This window comes from Opisthocomus hoazin, chromosome 2 (genome assembly GCF_030867145.1).
Source record: "Opisthocomus hoazin isolate bOpiHoa1 chromosome 2, bOpiHoa1.hap1, whole genome shotgun sequence".
NCBI classification, from domain to species: Eukaryota; Metazoa; Chordata; class Aves; order Opisthocomiformes; family Opisthocomidae; genus Opisthocomus; species Opisthocomus hoazin.
In genome coordinates, this window is record NC_134415.1 from 124,110,326 (window position 1) to 124,126,912 (window position 16,587).

General features: G+C 38.9%; 2 protein-coding genes across 5 annotated transcripts in view; one reads left to right on the plus strand and one right to left on the minus strand.

The window, feature by feature from the left end:
• UBXN2A (UBX domain protein 2A) overlaps positions 1-16,587 on the plus strand; it is a 342,165-nt gene that overhangs the window by 266,483 nt on the left and 59,095 nt on the right. The window lies entirely within an intron of this gene.
• Positions 1-16,587, minus strand: part of ATAD2B (ATPase family AAA domain containing 2B) — a 90,190-nt gene that overhangs the window by 42,316 nt on the left and 31,287 nt on the right. For 3 of the 4 annotated variants that reach the window (XR_012763268.1, XR_012763269.1, XM_075414907.1), the window contains exons 14-21: positions 15,646-15,805; positions 14,593-14,683; positions 8,666-8,977; positions 4,774-4,906; positions 2,662-2,848; positions 1,825-2,010; positions 1,054-1,189; positions 548-744 (exon numbers count right to left, since the gene is read on the minus strand). Coding sequence is in view for 2 of the 4 variants with exons in the window: in XM_075414907.1 (XP_075271022.1) it covers positions 548-744; positions 1,054-1,189; positions 1,825-2,010; positions 2,662-2,848; positions 4,774-4,906; positions 8,666-8,977; positions 14,593-14,683; positions 15,646-15,805 (1,402 nt within the window). In the remaining 2 variants the exon portion in view is untranslated. The remainder of the gene's footprint in view (positions 1-547; positions 745-1,053; positions 1,190-1,824; positions 2,011-2,661; positions 2,849-4,773; positions 4,907-8,665; positions 8,978-14,592; positions 14,684-15,645; positions 15,806-16,587) is intronic. The other variant, XM_075414909.1, reaches the window with a different exon arrangement.

Here is a 16,587-nt window from a genome sequence, read left to right on the forward strand (position 1 = left end):
ACATAGATTTGCCGATCGAACTGTCTCATCAGTTCGGTGTGCACACTCCATAATCGACCAGTTAATGCCTTATAATGTGCCACTGTCTGTGATTAATGACATCCACAAGCATTACTGCTGGAATTATTCAACAATACCATTAATGCTCAATACATTACAGAACACAGATCACTTTCCCAATATTAGCATGCCTATAGGATTATAATGTAAAAGCTTTCATTAAAGAATTATACTTAGTTTCAAATATTTCAGAAGTACTGGTAGGGACAGAAATAGTGGCATTTTTAAATGCTGATTTCAGTCATCAAACTGACAGGAATGCACAAGGTTTTTCAGTAGGTCACTGGTACAGCCAAAGAACATGCTCCAAGTCCTTGCATCACAGATGAGGCTGTGACTATCTCACCAGCTAAAAATCAGCATTTTAGCTTGGAGAGATCATGGATCACACCTATTTTTCTTACTAACTTATCCGTTTCCTTTTTTTAATTTACATTCTCTTTCTAATAGTTTCAACTTCATCGTTTGCACATTACTGAAACAAGACCTCTTCAATATCCACCGGTTTGCTGAAGACGTTAAAGCGTTTGTCTGTGGCCAGCCTCTTGGTAACATCCCTGAGAAACAACCGCAGCTCTCTCAATGTGTTCTCCTCCTGGTCCTCCATTCGCTCCTTTTCTGCTTCTGACAGCTCACGGGCAGGACACGGCAGTGCAAGAGGAAGAACTTCCAGAGCACGAAGAGCTAGGGAAAAAACCAAGAAGTCAGACCATGGAAATATTAACAACGCAGCAGCTCTTGGGATTACGCCACTCCAAATTTCATTATGTATTTCATCTGCCTCATCGATCTATCACTGCATCCTTAACCCCACAGCTCTCCATTTCCAAAATTGATAACCGTAATGCACAAAATTTATTCTGGGCACTGATTAGCCCTGTCAAATGCTAATTACACTAACTATCATTTACCCACACCTTTTGAAAAAGGAAAATATCACAAAAGAAAACATTGAGAACACATTATTATTGGTTTTACTGTAACTTAGTTTACCAGCCTGTTTCCTTCTTGGTGGGGGCTTTGCTGCCTCATCAAGAATTAACCCTTTGAAAAATCGCAATCTGTCTTCTTCACTTGGTCTTTGAATATAAAAAATCTCTTCATACTGGATTCTGAAAATACATTTTACCTAAAAAAAAAAGCCATATGAAAATTGAGCCCCCACTCAAAAATACATGATCAATGACTGCATTAAAACACTGGTCACAAACTTTTCAAAATTAGCCACAGGACAAAAGATAGTAAACTCCACCCAAAGCTGAGTACACAGTCTAGGAAAAACAAGTACTGTAATTCAAACTGAATTTTCTGTAGTAACTAAACTTGCAGTATCCCGTGATCCTAACAACGGCCATCTCTGCAGTGAAAAGAGAACAGGCAGGAGGGAAAAGAAAAATAACAAAAAGCAAAGAAAATGTTCAGTAAAAACACAGGAACTCCCCTCCCCCCTCCTGAACCTCAGATGATGTAGAGCTAAGGGTCAGGCCTTTAGACTAAATCTGTATCTAATTACACCAGAGTTATTTGTCAAAATGAACCATTTTGTCTTCTCACCAAAGTAGCACAGATATTATGAAAATCAGTAATATGGATGTACATCCCTCATTAAAGAAAACTGCAAACATTTCATTAATATTGCATTTTCAGTTTGACGTATTTTAAATTAAGTTAGAAAACCAGTGCATAACAGAACATTTTTACATGATCAAAACATTATACAGAGCACACGCCTCCCTAACAACACCTCCTTCCACAACAACTTACCTCTTCAGGCAATTCACTATAGACGGACTCAGAGGTAGACAGTAGAAATATACGGGAGAAAGATGGTATATCTCGCAGCAAAGTTACAAAAGTAGCTCTCACAGTTTCACTGACAGCTTCCCACCAATCACCAATATTAGGCACGTAAATAATACTTGGTACTGTTCTTCGAGCTTCACGAAAGATCTAATTAAAAGAAACAGTGGTATCTAAGCTAATTGTTATCACTTGGGAGTAATAAAATTATTGTGGCATAGGAAATGACTCACGTTTGTGGTATTTTATATAAAAATGTTCTGGTAAAATAAAATTATCTAATGACAAAGGCTTTCTAAACAAGTGTTTGCAACTGTTAGCTGTATCATTCTATTATTTTATGTGGGAGACTACAAAACAACTACTTGTCATGTATGTTTTAAATCCTTGCTAAGACTGAGCAGTCAAGATGAAAATTCACCTGTTTGCAATCCATGCAAAATCCACCACAAACTGTTTTGAAACCTAAAACAATTAAAACTGAGTGAACCTAGAACCACAGCACACCAGCTCACACACAAACTAATAAAATGGAAATCAGGAACTGAATATCCAGATTAAGCTTACTTGACATTAGGTGTGTGACTGAGGGGGCAAGTTAAAAATGTAATTGCTCTCCCTAGTCAGCAGAGATCTCTCGATCACCCTCCAGAGATTCCTTCCTTTTAAACATGAAAATAGAAGGAGCCTATGAAAACCTGGCTTTTAAGTTACATTTCAGTTAGCTGCTTTTATCTTGATGCAACGGATCTGTCCCAAAATTACATCATTTACTCATTACAAGCGATTCTGAAATGTCACCTGTGCACACGATTCTTCAGGCGTTTTGGCACTGACTGAATAAAGTGCTGGCAGATCTAGCCTGTGTACAGAGAATTTTTCCAGAGCGTGCAGTAGTGCTGGAGCAAGGTGCGAAGTCTGACCCAAATCTCTCTCTCCAGATAGCAGTAATCTTGGTCTGTGAGAGCCTGGCTGGTGGTAAGATGATCTGCAGCAAAACAACAGTTACAAAATACAATTACCATGCTGATGTTATTAATGGATGGATATCTGTAACAAGATTTTCTTAGAATCCCAAAGACCTTCAGTAATGGGTAATAGTTTCCTACAATAGCCTTGAAAGATTCAACTAACTGTAGTACACCTCAACACTACTCCAAGTCTCAGTAACTCAAGCTTTCTTTATTCTTTGATTTCATAACTTAACTCAGACTCACCTGTGCAAACCTGTGCACATATTAAAATCATGAAAACTTTGATTATAATCAGTTTATTTAAAACCAATTCCTTGATCATATAAAAAGACTTAATGGACTTCCAGTGAAGGTATTTACTTAAGCATGTCTCATTCATTCCTAACTACCAAAGAATCTCCTTAGTAGCCTCAGGAATTCCAGGTCAATCCCTTCATCCCTTAAAGTGCTACCCAAGGTTTCCAAGAATCACCTAACATTTCAATACTTCGTTTATTTAAGAAATAGGACCTGAAGTAGGATTGAATAAAATCACTCTTCATCTTCTATTCTAGAATGTTCATACACTTTACTCAGTAGCTTCCCAGACAGAAGAAAGACTTTAAATGAAAAATTGCAAACGTAAACTTGGGGTTTTTTGCTGTTGAGAAGAAGTCCTAAGGAGTCTACACAAGGATTTTGGGGGGTTTATTTGTTCATTTTGGGTGGTTTTGCCCTGTTCTGGGGACAAGTGAGACATGAAGAGAGAAGCATTAGGTTTTTCTATTAGAAGTCTTTTCCATTTATAGAAAATTGGTTATGAAGCAAGAAAGCTTTTAAATTATTTTGCATTTTCTCTCATTAAGGCATTTCTATCTGCACATCAACCAGCTTGGGCAGTGAAACAAGACTGGCTGGTTTTACTTCGGGTTAAATATTTTGTAACAGCTCTGAACATTGCTGACCTTTGGCTTTTCAGTTCTGGTGCTGGAGCTGACACGCACAGACAGCAATCAAAAATGCTCAGAAGGACAGGTTAAGGGAGGCTTACATACTTTTAAAAAATAAACGTACTCTTTGAGATTATTTTACTTAGACACACATCCATACAAATATATATCATTGTTTTTGTTTTGGGTTCCCCCTCCTGCCCTCACAACAAAAGCTTAAATTTGGTGTTAAAATATTTGACTATGTAACTCCAACTATTTGAACTTAAATCCTTATTTTTAAGCTTAATTTTCCATAAATGTTGTTCTGGCATCACTCTTTCGCACAAAAATTTTAGCAGTTTTCCACAAGATGGCTCTACTAAACAATACTACTACTGAACAGTTTTCCTAACCTCATTTTCTTTATTTAGCAAACTCCTTGCAGAACCCACCACATAAAGTAGTCTAAAGCTATTCTTAATACAAAACAAAGAAATGTTTATCATTGCTAATTACTGTAGGCAGTTCAATTCATACAGGAAAGACTTACTGAAATTTCACACACACTTTCTAAATTCCCATTTTCCCAAAACTTTCCATGAAAAACAATGACAAAAAGATGTAAGAAATGCTGAGTACATTATATAATGCACCTCAACAGCTGCACACACTGAAACTCAACAATACTGCAGACCAAGAACACGCAAACAATCCCTCCAAAATATTCCTATATACCTCTCTTGCAGTTTTTAATCTTTCAAATCAAAATGGCTTGTTACAACTAAGAATTGCTGTTAACATCCTTACTTCTAAGCTACACCAGTCTGTTGCAAAATGTTTCCGATTACTGTGTCTAGGATGTGGCCCCTCCTAAGACTATTCTCATATCTAAAACTCTGGTCCATACACTTCTATGTTACAGAACCCCACAACCACCACAAAGCAAAAGATCACCTTTGATACCTCTCCTGATGTAAAAATTTCATGGTTTTACCTATCTGGTCGTATGTATTTAGAAAAACACTCACATTGTAAAATGAAGGTAGGGTTTACGTATAGCAGCTGATGACTTTTTCTTTGGTGATCCTGAGTGACAGCTCGTCTCAAAAATTGATGAAGCATTCTCATCTTCACTATCATCTAACATTAGACTTGGTACATCTGTTCCAAGAAATATATTAATTAGAACCTTATCACTTCTAAGTACACACACAAACAGGAAAAGACATTACAATTTTCTTCATGTAAATTATAACCCATTTTCAAATGTGGAAAAAATGAGTTAAAACTATCTAAACTTCAGAACACAGAATAAGAAGTACTTATTACTACAAAAAACCAACACAAATTAAATATTGTAGAAGTCTAATCATAATTACAATTTTTTTTTAAACCTTCAAGCAGAACAACTGCACAAATACAACAAACATTTAACTTGTTATGAAATGCTTCTTCTGGTTTTATTTCACAGTTAGAGATTCTTCAATGATAAAGTTATAAAATCTGTAATTCCGCAGACTATACAGAATTTCGTACTTCTTTATTTGTTCTAAGTGCCCAAATTTTCACAGGTACACTTCTTCCAAAATTGTTCTCAGCACAACTACCTAGACAATGTGTCTTTATGAAGAATTGTTGTCCACCCTCAGATAATCTGTCAAAGAATATCAAATTACTTTTTATCAAAATCAGTTCAATTTATTCTTCATTCATGTACTATACCTTAATCTAATTCCTTTGCTAATATAGTAGCATAACGCACTGAAGTACTTTCTACACAGACCTTCAGAAACAAAAAGCTAAAAGACTGATTACATTTAAAAGAAAGGCTGCAGGGATAAAACTGCAAAAAATACCAATATGGCATGAAACCAAAACAACCAATTGACCACTGAAAATCAGGCACAGCTAAATTAGCTACCAGCGCTGCAACAAGATCAAGAGTGGGCTGCTGTGATTTGGTAATGGGAAACAAACTGCTACAAGATCTTTAGTTGCCCCAGGAAAGAATTTCATTGCTGTCACCCAAGCAAGCCACTCCTCCTCACTCCCAAAGAGAAGCCAGTCTGTAGTGATGGGATGAGAACGGTCCCAGCCGCTCAGCTGTACAGCAAGAGCAGCGCGGAGGCCAGGTCTCCCGCAGAACAAGATGGCCGGCAGTGGACAGGCAGCGCTTCCGAGCCCAGCCCCGCATCACTGTGGCATGCCGCTGCTCAGGGCAACCGCCCGACAGCAGCTTGGGTTGGCCACTGCTGCAAAATGAGAGCGTGAATTAGAGAGATCTAAGTGGTATTCTCAAATACACGTCCCACTGCGTGATTTGTCTGGTTTACACGGAGCCATGGCACAGGTCCTGCCGCACTCATCAAACCACCACCATGGAACAAAGGAATCAACTTCAAGGCAGCGTTAAGTGTTGGATGGAGATGTCATCCAAGGGCCGTGCATCTAGACATACAGTCCTAGGAAAAATTGTTAAGAGACAAGAAAGGTTCCCTTAAATGGCTGTGTGATACAAGAAACTGGACTCGAAGTAGGCTGGGCAGGAATAATTCCCTGCTGGTATGGGATGAGGACGTGCCACATCCCCTGGGGCAAGGCACAATGCAGTCACGCACCTGACAGTTGTTCGTTCCTCAGGGGGCAAAGATGAAGAAGGCTTGCAGACCCCAACCAGTGGCCAACAACTAGTCCACAGGAAGAAAAAGCAGGACAGAAGCTGCTGGAACATTTAGCTCTGGGCAAGGACAGAGGCCTTCAAATCAACTGGACACAGGCCTCCTAACTCCTGGCTCACCGCAGTCCCTAAACAGGCAGAATTTCTGCTATACCAAATGTAGACCATAGGGCAAGTCCTGTGCTTGTGCACTGGACACAGCTTTCTCTTCCTAAAATATAGAATTATTGAAAAAGGCAGCCCATCTTTTAATCCCAAGTATCAAGCCACTGTGACATCTTTTGCCTGAACTGACTGAATTATGAGAGACAGAAACCACTAGTGAACTGCAAAGACATGCAGAAAACTGGATTTGCAGACTCTAAGCACACCAGTAAGCACCAGCCATATACTTCGGCTCCGAATTCAAGAAAAACTGGTGCTAGTGTGTAATCCACATTTACATTTAAAATCATTGTACGTGAAAGCAGATTCTGCTGGTTTTTACACAGATTAAGCTTATTACGCAGTATTTTCTTAGGTTTCAGGGGGTAAAAAGAGAAACTAAGCTACAGAGGAAACTTCAAACAAAATCTTAGTTCTTGTATCTTCAAAATCGATTATCTACAAGCATTTAAAAGTAGCCACCACAGCAGAATCATCTACTATTTAACTCAATGAACGCTTCCATACTCACTTTGCTAGCAATAATGAGCAGTAATTAATAGGAATGTGGAGAATGTAACTATAGAAAATGTTCTAAGACAGAACTTCACAACAAAGATAGGGACACTTAATTCTTCAACAATAATGGCAATCTCCAAATTGGGCTTTACCAACAGGTTAACAGCGTACCGAGAGCCTTAAGCATCTTAAACTTAGGTTACAAGAGCCTAGTACGATCGAGGGAGCCTAACAGGATCTAATTGCAGCTGCAGGCCAGCTCTCATCCCCCTGCCCACCATCACATGCTCCCAGGCCCCATCTCGTGCCAGCTCCGATGCTTGTTAAAACCTCCAGCTATCCCACAGTCAGCAGAAAACTAACCCGACAAAAATACAACATTTTTGGATGAGTTTGCTGGCTAAAATGTTTTAACAAAGGGCCTGATGTACTAAAGTAAGTGCAAGGGATAGAGCAAAAATGCACAGCTGGGCTGGAGAACGGCGGCAGCCAGCACAAGGATCAGCTTGAGCTGCCTGGGCTGCACCCTGAAAGCACGCTCTGGAATGGGAAATAAAAAGAAAATCACGGCCGTCACAGATTTGCTTTATGACTGCGCTGTTTTCAAGTTCATCACACACAACCACAAGTACTGTTTACTTAGTTGGGGGGTGAGGGTGATCCCAGATACAAACAGTACAAAATAGTATGTCAGAATAAGTAGGTATCAAAACCATGGTATCTTGTTCAACATTTAACTCCCAAGAAATGACCAGAGTAACTACTAAAGTATGTCTTGGAGAACAGCTGGGTAAAGAAACCCAGAACCTTTTGATTCACGGCCAGTCAAAACAGTCAGTCGCATTCCTTCTTATTCCCTGCTTCCTCAATGCACTCGCACTGCTCCCACTGCAGCAGGGTTCTGGCTCACACCTGACCCCTCCGTGAGTTGCTTTTACTCCCTAATTTGGCAAAAAGCTAACTTGACAACACAGCAAAGAGTTCTCCGCTTGCTAAGCCAGCAGAACCAACTCAGAGGATCAGGAATGCATCAGCCAGTTCCAGGGGAGGGAAGCCTCAGGACTTTCTCCTTAACCTGCTGATGACCATTATCCAGGCTCAGGCACGCTGGCTAACCACGGCCTCGCCTGCTGAGCTGCGAGCTCCCCATAGCACCCTTCTGCAGCCAGCTTCTGCACCACCAACACGCAAAGGACTGGGGACAGCTAATGGACACTAAGGACAGGAGCACCAATTCCAGGTCCTAACACACCGAGCAACATTATCCCACTGTTTTCTCTTGTTTCACCATCTGATTATGCCCCATTATTTCTTGTATTTAAACTGCAAATTACTTGAGGGTTCTCCTTTCTTCAGGTGGCACTCACACCTATGGGATATTGGTCTATATAGGTCAGTTTATTAAATTCCACAGCAACCTGGAATCAGCAAAAATAATTATGCAACATTCAAGCGAATTGTATTTATATACTAACAACACTGAACCAAATACACAATGGGTTTAAGGCTGGCAATACAAGAAAGCCAGCTGAAATTTTTCCAAACAAACAGCATCTGCAAAAAAATCCCAACCCACATACCTTCACTTTTGTCACCCTGGCTAAATTCAGCATGAGGAAACACTCTGTGTAAAACCTCCAGCAGGTTAGTGAAGGTACGTTCCAACAGTGGTCTGATCACAGGAGATAATGCATGTCCTGACGATGTCACGGCACGTTGGGAAGCAGGCACAATATTCTGCATTGCATGATAAAAATCCTGTGCGCTGAGAACTACTGAAGAAACATCAAGCTGTAGTTTCTGACTGCTCATATAAATCTGGGGATAGCGTCGTCTCAGGGCAATCAAGGCAGCCTCAGTGCAAAGTGCTTTTATGTCAGCTCCACAGTACCCTAGTGCACACAACAACAAAAACATCTTCCATGAAATAGCACTGCTGTGCTACATAGATTTCAAACATGCCTAAAGCTAAAAACAATCAGTTATACTTAATTGTCAAGGTCCACAAAGCATCTGCCAAAAGGTATTAGGTCATAACCCAGTGACAGTGTTGTGTACCAAGAAATTATGTACAGCTATATTGAAACATAGTAAGAAATGAACTCCACACTGAGGTTAAAATACCTATGTTTCCACTATATAGTGCGATACAGAATGTATTTTCAGCCCAGGGTTACAGGTCTGTCATTGCTCTTTTTCCTTACTATTGTCTAAAGTATGCGTGCATTTTAACAGGCCAGCCCCTCTCCTCCTTTTGTACTTTAATATCTCTACGTGAATATATTTTTTAATAGCAAAGTAATTTTGTTATACTGAACGAACATCCCCGACTTTAAACCTTTACAGACTGAGAAAATGAGCAGTATAAAGAAAAATGTTACCTGAGTAGAATACTGAAGAGATTAAATCTCTTGTTAAAAAAGCACACTGTGGACTCTCAGAAAAATGTGAACTTTTACTACACGAAAAACGTTTCAGCCTTTTTAGAGTTTCATTATTTCACTAATATAACCAAAAGAGTAGAAAAACTATTAAAAAGCACTCAAATTTTAATTTAGCCTAGCTTCATAAATACCTACAGGTGGCTACCTATAATTGCTTAATCATCATTACTGAAAATCACACATCTGATAATCAAGATTGAATACCTCTGTGTCTTTTGGAGTACTAATGGTTTTGGGGTTTTCCCCAGAGCTAGATATTAGGTTTCAATTTTTTCCGTATCTCTCAGCAAGATACATTAATACGCCACTGTACTCTGTAGCACCATAGCTCCATCATTCAAAACATGTAAAACATTATTCCAGGGGGAAAACTCTTTTAGAGAATTATAGTCACCACACGAAAACGTGCTGCACTGAGGTATGGCCCCATAGAAGTTCATGGGTTTGCAACAAAGTGTTTACAGAAGCTAATTAAACAATTCTTTAGTTAAAATATTCTCAATCAGTTTTTTTTTTAAACCAGACTTCCTCCTCCTTGCCAGGTCTTACACCATTTGCACTTTTTCTACTCTATTTTTGTGTCGATCTTTCGGCAGCACCAAGCCTCCAGGCTGAAGCCTGCCTCGCTGCTCTCTCTTCACCCTCTGATGGTCCTTCAGCGCTGCTGGCACATGGATTTTTACAATATCCATACACCAACAAGGAACAAAGCTGATTCCATACACAGTGTTGAAAAATAAAAAAGGAAGCAATTGACACGGAAGATAAGACAATTATCCATCCCCATCTTTCAGATACATAAATTCAGAGGATAATAATAAAAGATGACAACTTTTCAGCTATAAAGATGAATTAAATCAGCTGAGAGTTCAAATTCCACTCAAGTTTCTCATATATACTTGAAAATAGTTTTTAAAAAACAAAAAAATACAAAACCAGATGGAAGATCACCATAAATATCGGACTCCTTCTGCAACTTTTGAACTAAGCTTTCCAATTTTATAAAAAGGTTAGTAGCTATAATTGTGTAAACTTGATGAGCACACACTGTGATTGCTATCTAAAAAATATGTAGCTATTCACATTCACAAGTTACCTTGAAAATAAATACGTGTGAAATTTTAAATACGTTCAAATACATCCACTATCTTAATCAATAGGCAAGTAATTATTTTCAGCACTAAGGTTTGGAGTTGGTTGGTTTGGTTTTTTTAACTAACCCCCCTCATGAAATCAAAACCATGCAGGCACACTCCACCAACCATGTGAACCCATTACACAGTAGCTACAAGTGCATCAGAGAAATCAAAACCAAGGCTTTTCCTCTAAATTCTGCTTTGTCCTTTCAATAGCAAATATCACGTTCCCATTTAAATTGGTCCACTTCTCATCCAACAAGCATACTGGATTAAACAAAAAATTTCAGGGGGCACTAAACCAAAGCTTAAATCAAAGATGTGCTGGAGATATATAGCACCCCAAATGCCTGTCACCTTAAAAACTGGTTTAGTATTTTCGTGACAAAAGATCCAGCAGCTCAGGAGCTATACACTTTCCAATTTTTCTATTAATAAATGCTGTAATATCACTTTCTAACAGTCATTTTAATCACCGCTTGTACATCACCGAAGAATTGCAAAATTAGAAAATAATAGCCTGTAGCCTATTTTTAAAATTAAATTCTCAGGTGATCAGATACACAATTAGTCTCCATTTCTACTTTTCGTTTCTCAGGAGCAACTACATTTGAAGACTAATAATTGGTGTCTCTTTTTGAGGGACTCTCTTGTGCATACTGTACATTCATTTCAGAGATAGGAAAATCACAAAAATCCTGTATCTTGTGAAACATTAAAGAGCTTTTTATTTCTAAGAAGTAAATGCACACTGATTGAAGGAACAAAAACATAAGTATTGTCAAAGCAAACCAAAATATATCATACCAACAGTAAATAACCTGAATTTCTTTTTGCCCTAATTGACACTATAATATAAAACCAAGGTTTGGTGCATTTACTTCCACTTTCGAAGGATCTCACAAAGGATGTTCAACTCAGCAGGCAGTTTGTACTGGCACACCTCACCTTAGCAGAAAACAAATATTCGTGTCAAGTAACCCATATTCGTGTCAAGTAACCCACCACCACCACACTCTGCAAAACATTTCCAAAGGGCAGGACAGCACACATGTGGATTCCCAGGCAGGTTTCCAAAGAAAGCACCTTCATCACTGAAATTGTAAAGCCACACTCTTCCACCTCTACTGTGCAGAAATTCTGTCCTCTTTAAAATTTCTGCTCCCTAATATCCAGCCCAAAAACCTACAACAAACCGCTACTGAACTGGGCGAAACGTTTAGGTGAATGGATCTTGACCACTTCTTCCAATTTATGTAGTGCAACTCCCTACAATTCCTAAAAGGGACTGCAGGGAAGGGGAGTTGGCAAACCGCTCGGCATGACGACAGAAATGAAAAATTACTATGCTTTTTTAAAAAATTGTGAAAATCATGAATATTAATGCTAAAACTTCCCCCACCGTCATTATATTGGGATGGGAAAGAAAAATCTAACAATAAACCATTTTGCCACAAAATGGTCCTGCAACAATAAGGACAGCATAAGAGTGTTTTTAACGAGCATCTTGAGCGTGATGGTTTGCTTCTTTACAATTCTATTTAGCATTACTTAAATAACCCTTATTACACCGTAAAAAGATTAATCTGCAAGATGACAGATGGAGGAATTCACACTTTTTTTTGGTTGCTAATATGTTTTCTTTCCTACAAGACTGAGTTCATAGGTAACAGTCTCTCTACCTACAGAAAGTTATCATTCAGAACAACGTAGTAAGCACAAGAGATAAGAAAAGATTTATAACGTTCAGGCTGACTGGGGCCCATCTCCAGTAAGGAGGAAAAACCGTAATAATTACTTGTGTTTACGGAAGGTACTAATAAGGCATCAACGTGTGGTCTTCTGAGCGATCCCACGCTCTCCCCAAGCTGCCTCGCCGTGTCTCACGCACAACGGCCATTCAGTGAAGTGGGTTCTTTAATTCTCAGATATACAGAAATCTCCTAACGGGTATGGAATCCGTAACACCCAGGAGAAAAATCAACCCTCAGGAAATAACCTACTTATTGCAAGTCCTGGGCCTTTTCCCTTTTCATTTCTTTATAATTACACTCCCGGATCTGAAAAAGATCCGAGCTGCGCATACACCTGCTTCCCCAAAGTCATTTACTTTGGTAGCCTTTCCGCAGTTTGCTTCCTTAGGATCCATCACACGCCTGTAGTTAAGCGTTGCCAAGTTTGCTGAACTGGAGAGAGGCATAAACCACGCTGCTGAGCCCAGGCAGCTCTTCCCTGGGGAAGAGGGGCGTTGTTTCAGCGGGGGCGAGGTTGGTTTTTAAAGCAAACCCGCACATGAAAGAGAACAGCAGCCCAGCATACACCGGATCAACGCGACACGCGTGCCAATGAGTCCGATTTGCCACGGCCACAAAGAACGTGGGAAGTCTGTTTAAATAATTAGTTGCTGAAGGTTTCGCTTAGAGAAATGATGAGGCAATCTCAAGATGAAGAAGATAAACCAGTCTCACTTCAGCTGTTTTAAAAAGTCCTTGTACTAGTCAAAAGGTTTCAATCTTGGATGTATGGAAACATTTAAACTCCAAGATACAGAGTGGAGACTATCAAGTGCACAGGAGCTGGACAGTAGGAAAGCCAAAGAAAACAGAAAAGGGAATTTCTTTTTGTTAGCTGACTTTTCCACAGAACTGACAAGCTTTACTGAGCACAAAGAACGTCTTCCAGCCAAGCCTACAAATGGCTTTCCCAATGGTCTGAAAGTCTGAAATTTTAAAATACATAATTGTGTTCTCTATACAAAAATCTGGTGAAGAAACAACTGGGATTTCTCCCATCTATTCCCCTCTCTCCCACTGAGCAGCACCACCACATCTTTGCACAAATCAAGCAGAATTGACATGAAATGGGTTTGGCACATGCTGTCTTACACCCAGAAAAGCTTAAACTGGAGTTTGCTGGATAGTTATGGTTTCTCCTCACCAGAAGATGTTGAGGTGGGATGCTGCTTCGAGGATAGATGTCCCTGTGGATGAAGAGGGTAATTCGGGTGTACTGTAGCCGACTGAATGGACCGATGCTCAATTTAATGTTCTTATTTCTCTGATGATGGATTCCAATGCACAGACACTTGAGACTGAGACTGTCCTTTTTTTGAGAACTTCAGCCCTTGTCCAAGCAGATGACTGACAGAGGATGTATCTTTGCATGACAAATTGTTGAGAAGAGATTGTGGTGCGTGTTTTAGGGTTAATTCCTCTGTTAAATTCACTGTCAAAATGTTGGGGGTTATTTCTGATTAGCTTTTAAGCAGCAGGTTTATCTTGAACAACCATCCTCCAGTCAGTACTGCAGGTCTTTGGGTGCTCCAAAGGTATATTTAATGTACTCATGGTGTGGTGCTTTTTCCCCCCCTGCCTATAGCTACGCTTCGGGGTTGTTCTGTGCTAGCAATCTGGAAAAAAGTTCATCTTTAGAAAAGATTGTTAGTTTGCTGGATTTCTGTCAGAGAAAAGCATGCCAGTCAGTAAAAAAACAAAAACAAAAAAAAAAACCACCAACAAAAAACCACACACAGAAAAACCAAGTACTGATTTTTTTCTCCCCTCCATAAGTAGACAGAGAAAAACCCAAGTGTCGCTGTCTCTTCTGTAATAAACTCTTTTAATGGGAAGTCTACCTAAAGATTCCAGCTCCCACTTAATTTTGCTTCTCTTCGAGGGTATGCATCCTATAAGGACAGTGATGTTACAGAAAGGAAATGTGACTGTATTTTCAAACGACTACTAGCTACTCAGTTTGTGGTTTAGTAAGACAGAAGCATATTTTGTTATTACAGAAAAAGAACATTGTTGAAAGCACAGAAGTTCAGGAAGGTAAAAATTAAAGTATCCTGAGACATTTAACATACTTCCAAGTTTTACACAGAAGAGAAAGTATCTATAGTAAAAGTACTAACATCTTAACACTCACCAACAGATTTTTCAGCTAGTTCTTCTAAGAAAGGATCTGACAACCTGGGGTTCCAATCCCTGGTATGAATCTGTAAAATGTGCTTTCGTGCCTGATTTAAAAAAAAAAAGAAAAAGAAAAAAAAAAGAAGAAGAAGAGATCAAAAATTGCAAGCCAAATCCATGTCACAATATTTTAGACAAAAATATTTTTATTCCTGTATTTCAACAGTTTCTGACATGTCACTGAGACACATAAAATAGAACTTAGCACTCCAGTCGCTCAAGATCAAAGTTCTTCCCTTCTTTTTTAATTTCATATGTAAGCAGTAATTTTTTCAGTATACCAGTTACACATTCTAATCGCTGTTTAATCAACAACATTATTATACATGAACTGATCACAACTCATGTTCTATTAGGAATTATCACAATTTTATAATTTAATGTTTAATTGCTGCACCTACGATTAACAGCTTCTACTGTCAAATGCCTCACCAATAAATTTATTGCAGAGCAACATAGTATACACGCATGAATTCCAAAACTATTCCATTTTACAATTCTATAGAATCTAAATATACCTATCAACATGCAAAGTAAAATTAATTTTAAGTATAAACTCATGAAATATTGGGGCCGAGTTTATAGAAGTCTAGAACAAGAAACTGAAATGTTCCTGTTGCCAGTATAACAACCTCTGGCTTTGCATGTACAATTTTTATGTGCTTAGCAGTCTACATGACAATAAAGCCGTTTTCTCTTGCCATAACTTCCAAAACCCCAATAGTTAGGGCTCATTATAAATATCCATACAAAACCACAGTTTCCAGTCAAGCAATTCAGTTTACTATGAACAATTTACCTCTTGGTTTAGTTTTAACTATATTCTGAAGATTTGAAGTTCAACACAACTTTATGTACACAGTGTGTTTTTACTAAAAATGTCTTCCTAAAATTAAAACATTCTTGCATGTAAAAATACACATTTTTATTTCACAAGCTTGGTTGTCAGGCATTGAAATGTTTAATTCACTGGAAATGCTTATTAATAAATCTCTATTGTAAGTTTTACCTTTTGATCAGGCAAGTTGAAAAGAAATTCCCTGTCAAAGCGACCAGGTCTCCTGAGTGCAGGATCTATGGAATCCAGTCTGTTTGTAGCACCAATTACAACTATTTCACCTCTATTATCCAGTCCATCCATGAGGGCAAGAAGAGTAGACACTATAGAGCTAAAAGAGGATTTTCAAAAAAAGAATGTATAGGGAACACTGCAAGAATTTTCACGTTTTCAAATGCAGCATTCATAATTTCAAAGAAAAAAAAGCTTAAGTCTAAAAAACCAGCTGCATAACTCTTTCAAGTCTCAAAGCATGAGGGCACTTTTTAATATAATCTTGTATTATACTTCGTATTATGACTCCAGTAAGGATTGCATCAAACTCAAACTTCCTCCTTTAAAAGTCTGGGGGAACTTGAGCTCAGGAAGCAATTTACTGCAGCTCTGAAAAGTTCTCTTCCATTAAGAGTGTCTGCATCGTCCTGCTGAAAGCAACTGCAGCGCCAGGCAGCAGAAAGGTGCACCTAGACAAAGCCCCATGTTCCCACAACCTCCGAGTCTGCTGGCCCCAAAATCTCCCTCCTGTTCTCCTCAGCTGAGCGGAGGGAGATGCACACACAAACGCCACCACCTCTAAAATGAAAGATACGAGTGCACTGCCATAAAAAGTGCAGCAAAACCAAGACTGAAGGCAGCCAGGAAAAATTTCAGCCAGCACTAAACTGTTGCAAAAAAAAGTTTTAAAAAATGACAAAACAGCAACTCAAGGTAAGTTTGCACATCATCCAGAATCAAAAGGGCAGGGCTGTCCAGTTCATTCACAGAACACCACAATTCATCATTTAGAATAAAAATTTTTTCAACTGTTTATTCTATGGGGCTGGTGACAGACCATCTTGTTTACAGTACAAAACCAGCAACCAAAGGGAAGGCTGCGGAAATCCTGAAGTTAAT